At 51.8% G+C, this 4,704-nt stretch overlaps 1 protein-coding gene across 7 annotated transcripts in view; it reads right to left on the bottom strand.

Moving 5' to 3' along the window:
- Positions 1-325: 325 nt before the first annotated feature.
- Positions 326-4,704, bottom strand: part of GABPB2 (GA binding protein transcription factor subunit beta 2) — a 15,047-nt gene continuing 10,668 nt past the window's right edge. For all 7 annotated transcript variants that reach the window (XM_035889888.1, XM_009634236.2, XM_035889889.1 and 4 more), the window contains exons 9-10: positions 3,392-3,525; positions 326-2,577 (exon numbers count right to left, since the gene is read on the bottom strand). In XM_035889888.1, coding sequence (XP_035745781.1) covers positions 2,290-2,577; positions 3,392-3,525 — 422 coding nt within the window. In that variant the 3' untranslated portion in view covers positions 326-2,289. The remainder of the gene's footprint in view (positions 2,578-3,391; positions 3,526-4,704) is intronic.

The following is a 4,704-nucleotide window of genomic DNA, read 5'->3' as shown; positions in this document are numbered from 1 at the left end:
CTGTCGGCTTTATCTGTTCCAACTCTAAACCGAATCCAGTTACCGGGAGCGCCACGGACTTTTTGTTTCCCTCCTGAAGGGGAAGTTTGTTTCCCAGCTGAGGGGACTTTTTGGCAAAACCGACCCTTTTCAGGGGAAGGAGGGAAATCAATGAGAAGCGCGGGGCTGCGGAAGGCACAACACAGCGTTTATATACGCTACAGCTGCCGAGCCCTTCAAATTTACAAATAATAAGGACAAATTTCGGGCAAAACCTAAAAGCCGAAGTTGTCCGTGTCCCTTCACCTCCGTAAACGCTCCCGGGTATCGGGAGAACCTGCCTGGATTTATTTAATGCTGTCTCGAAGCCTCCGACTTGGATTTTTAGATGACATCGTGAACGTGCCAGGGAACGGAAGCAACTAACGCTGGGAGTCAGCGAGGAAGCGCTGAGGTGATGGATAACCAGGATCCGAGTCTCTCAACGCTCAGTCGTAACAAATAATTATTAAAGCCGCTTCAAAACACCGCTTGGAAAAGATAAAAAAAAGTCATCTTTATAAATACAGCGACACTGGTTATAAATAAACATGCTTGGGGTCTCCAAGGGCCGGGAAGCTGCGGCAGGAACGGCCCCGCAACCCCTCCCCTCCTCCCGCTCGCTGGTGAACCCCACGGGCCAAACGTCGCCAGGGTTTTGGCAGATCCCACCTTCCTTCCAGCCCCGACCTCCAGGAGCTGGCGGATTTTAGGATGAAAAGCAGTTTCTTCTCGGGGTGAGAAATTCCTTCAGAGCCGCCACCATATGTTTGTACCCTTAGGGACGGGTTAGGCCGTGTTCCGCCTCCGCCGTCACGCTACCGGCTGATCTATCGGCAGAGAAACGTTAACAGAGGCAGCGCCCGAACCAACAGAAAAATGCATCGTCCGGACACACTTGGGACATAACAGGGAAAAACGCAAAGCAAGGACCACGACATTGAGTTGTTACCCTGACTCCTGCCAGCCGTTACCAAACCAGGACAAAACCAGCCCAGCCCAGCAAAGTACGGGCCGGAAGAGCCAGGATTTTTTGCTCTTGCGAGGAGGAATTCTCAGCTGGCAGGGCGGCTGCTCGGCCTCGGAGCTGCAAGCCACTCCTCACCCTTGAAGCCTTTTTGCAACCAACGGCCCCGCTTGCGTGATGGAGTTTTTCTAAACTTGCCTCCTTTATGGCATTTTTCTAACCTTGACTTGAGCACCTTTCATGCTCAAGCGCCACGCGAGTATTCGGGGAGCTTCCGAGCAGTTCCCCGCTGCCTCGGAACCCATAACCCGCCGGACCCAGCGGATCCCTGCTCTGAACAGGCCTGCCAGGAGTAAAAAAAAAAAAAAAGCAGGGACATTTCAGTAACGAGATCAGCTGCTTGTTAAAAAAAGGTTTTAGTATCTTTAAAAATAAAAGCTGTTTAGTAAAAAACCCAACCCCTGACATAGGTACAACCCAGAGCGAGCGCGACTCCCGCCGTACGGCTTTGCATACGCCATCAGCTAACGGCCCTGTTCCGCACCGAAGCCTCGCACAGAACGTTAGACAAAGCATGAGAAAACTGAGGAGGAATTTTTTGCGATCCCTTTGGGCAGTGAAGGGGCCTGACAAAGAGCTCCCCCAAATTGTTCCTGAAACAAGGAGGGCAAAGCGCCGTATTCCCTGATAGCGCGAAAGGCTCCGGCCGATGGACGTTCGGCCCGGCCTTTGCTCTTGCATTGAAGGTTGCCTCAGTCGAAAGGATTCAAGGTTTTGGAAGAAAAAGAACCCGTCACTCACTCTGCAGCTGAAAGGGGAAATCCCCTCCGCACCCCTCAGGATTTTAGAGCAACCCCCCAAGCGATTGCTGCTTCCGAAGGCGCAGATCCGGTCACTCGGCGTCGCAGAAGGGAGCGAACACCTCGGGTTACGGCGGAGTCCGTTCCCAGCGCTGCGCTGCCCGGGCAGGCGTGGGCCAACACCAGCTGCCTTGGCAATGAGGTATTTCTCTTCCTCTCCCCAACGATGCAGGTATTGACATCGCTAAATACGCCGTCAGGTCACTTGCTGGCTAAAATTTTGTTAAAAAGCTTCCAGTCTCTCAAGGTCGAGCTTCAAAAGCACCTTTTGGCACCGTGCTGAAAGCAGAGTTATGTTGGGAGCGGCTGGGGGAGCTTCCACCCCTGGCGACGGGGTGGCTCTGCTCTCCGCACCGCTTGCCAACAGCACCTTATTTAACAACAACAAAAAACACCACCAAAAAGTCATTTTCCTTTGCAAAAAGCGCAGTCAATCACCGAGCATTAGGAGGTGACGGTCTCCACAGCGATATCGGTCGGCTGATCCGTTTCCAGCATGGACAGCACGGATTCCTTGATGTCTTCCGAGGTTACCACAAGCGAGTCAACCTCGGCGACCTCTTCCAGCACCATCGCCTCCACTCCGTTGGGCTGCTGCCTCACCATGGCCGCCAGCTTCAGCCGGTACTCCTCCGCCTCCTGCTCTTTCTTTATCAGCTGGCTGCGATATTCCTGAGCCTGCCGGTTCGCCTCTTGCAACTGCTGCTGCAGCGCTTCCCTTTCAACGCTGTCCTACAGAAAACAAAAGTTGAGAGAGCCCACGATGGAGGCCCGAGCTGCGACACGAAGGCAACGGGGTGTGCAAGCACTCCCAACTGTTACGAGTTACAAACGGCAAACGCCGTAAGGCAGCGCTAGGAACGTGCTCGGGTCGCGTTCTGTTCAACTGGCTTGCTCACCGCAAGTTACCAGAGGCAACCGGGCCCCGGCGAGGCACAACCGGCTGGCAGGTGCCCCCACGGCGTGCAGGGCGGTGGGCTGGGTAGTTACGCCTCATTTCACCGCGATGAATCTCAAAACTTGTAAGCAGGTGTAACCAAAAAGCAAGAAAAAGAGCTGTTAGCGCTGGCAAGTTGAGAGGCAATTGAGAAGAACGTTCTTCCTCCCCAGCAGAGTGGTGGGAGAGTCGTTCCCGCTGCTTTATGAAGAGCTGAGGCTTGGCCTACACCCAGCCCACGTGTTATGCTTCTACAGGAAATCTTAAATCATCTCAGCAAATGACCACGATTCATCCAAAACCCCTGAGCTACAGCTTCAGCGCAGGCAAAACGGCAACAAAAGATTTAGCTGGCGCTCTTCCTCCTACCTACACCCGACCGAGCATCGCGCCTCTCAACCGCTTGCGTGTTCAAGGCAGAAGCGCGTGCGGGAAGAGCTGGGAACTGCCCAGAGTTTGTCACAGAGACAGCCCCGGGCTCAGCCGAGCAGGGCGCAGCTCCTTTCTGTTCCGAGATGGCTCTGGCAGAGCAGGAGCACGACATCCTCAGGACAGCAGAGAAACAGGCAGGAGATGGCGGCAATCAAAGTTACAAGCGGGAGTATCTACCTTGTCTTCCTTCGAGTCATCTACATCTTGTTCTACTTTTTGCTTCTTGGCCAGTGGCTTTTCTTCCTCTTCTGCGTCGTCTCTGTCTTCAGTAACAGTCTCTTCTGCAACCTGACCAGCAGGTACAGTTAAAACTGAAAAATGAAAAAGGTGACAAGTTATACAGTGTGAGACATGCTTTTGCACAGATGTTTCCCAGAAGACTTCTCTGAAGTCATCAGCGTGGTTCTGGAGAGAAAGAGCAGACCTGTGGATCGGCAATGCCGAAGTCTTCCCGGAGAGGAGAGAAACTCTGGCCCGGGTTTCCAGTTCTGTTTATTTAGGCCTCTGAAATACCCGAGTATTTCACCACCACGGGGCTGACAGAATCCGAAGTCAAAGGTTTGCATCTTAGAAAACACGTGAGGTAAAAACTACCGTTCTGATGCAGCTCATAGCCGAGACGGGCCACGCAAGAGGAATAGAAAGCTCTTCTTGAAAATTCCCAGTACAGACGGCCCCGGGGGCTAAGCTCTGAATCAGCTTTAAGTGCATGCAAGAGCTGCAAATGCTCCAGAGAATAAACGCATTTTAAAGCTGCAAACATGGGCTTTCACTTTGGGAAGGCAGCAGCAAGAATTCGTCCAACCAAGGAGGAGAAAGGCACCACGTGAGCCACGGAAGGTAGCCCTACCTAAACAGTTCTCCCTTTGTCTCTCTTAGTCTAAGAAGGGGTTACAAGCCAGGAATTATTTGTGGTAATTTGGCAAATAATTCTGAATAATTAACAGCTTTAGAAAATTGCTTTTCACTTGTGAAGTCCGCAAACAGACAGAACTGATGTAACCCATCTCACATTGTGACACTGTACACGGGTTACAGGAGAGCTGCTCTGCTTCCTAATCCTCTTTTTCTGCACCAACGTTAATCCAAATAATCGAGTATCCCTAGGACACACTAAAAGAGTCGTGGGTAGTAGACAAGGCTGATGAATTACATCCCTCGAGGAAACAAAAATTCCCTGTGCGAGCGCTCTGAAGCTCTGCCCTGCTTTACTGAACACGATTTACATTTGCCTTGTGAAACTGATAAGATTGTACTGCCCTGGGCAATATAACCGGTGTTACGGGAGGAAAAGGTGTATTTAAGCTGATATTAATGGCCTAACGTTAAGTCTTGTAAGAATGACAGAGCGATTGCTAAAGGTAACAGGTTGCAGTTTCATCAGCTGAGTCATTTACTCCCAGATGGGGAACTTCACCACAAGATAAAGGAATTGCCTTTGCTCGGCTGCCACAGAGACAACGGCTAACTTGGCATTCCGAAACCCCCCG

This window comes from Egretta garzetta, unplaced genomic scaffold (genome assembly GCF_000687185.1).
Source record: "Egretta garzetta isolate BGI_Z169 unplaced genomic scaffold, ASM68718v1 scaffold1272, whole genome shotgun sequence".
Taxonomy (NCBI): domain Eukaryota; kingdom Metazoa; phylum Chordata; class Aves; order Pelecaniformes; family Ardeidae; genus Egretta; species Egretta garzetta.
The sequence above is the reverse complement of the archived record's forward strand: the minus strand, read 5'-3'. Positions and strand labels throughout refer to the sequence as shown.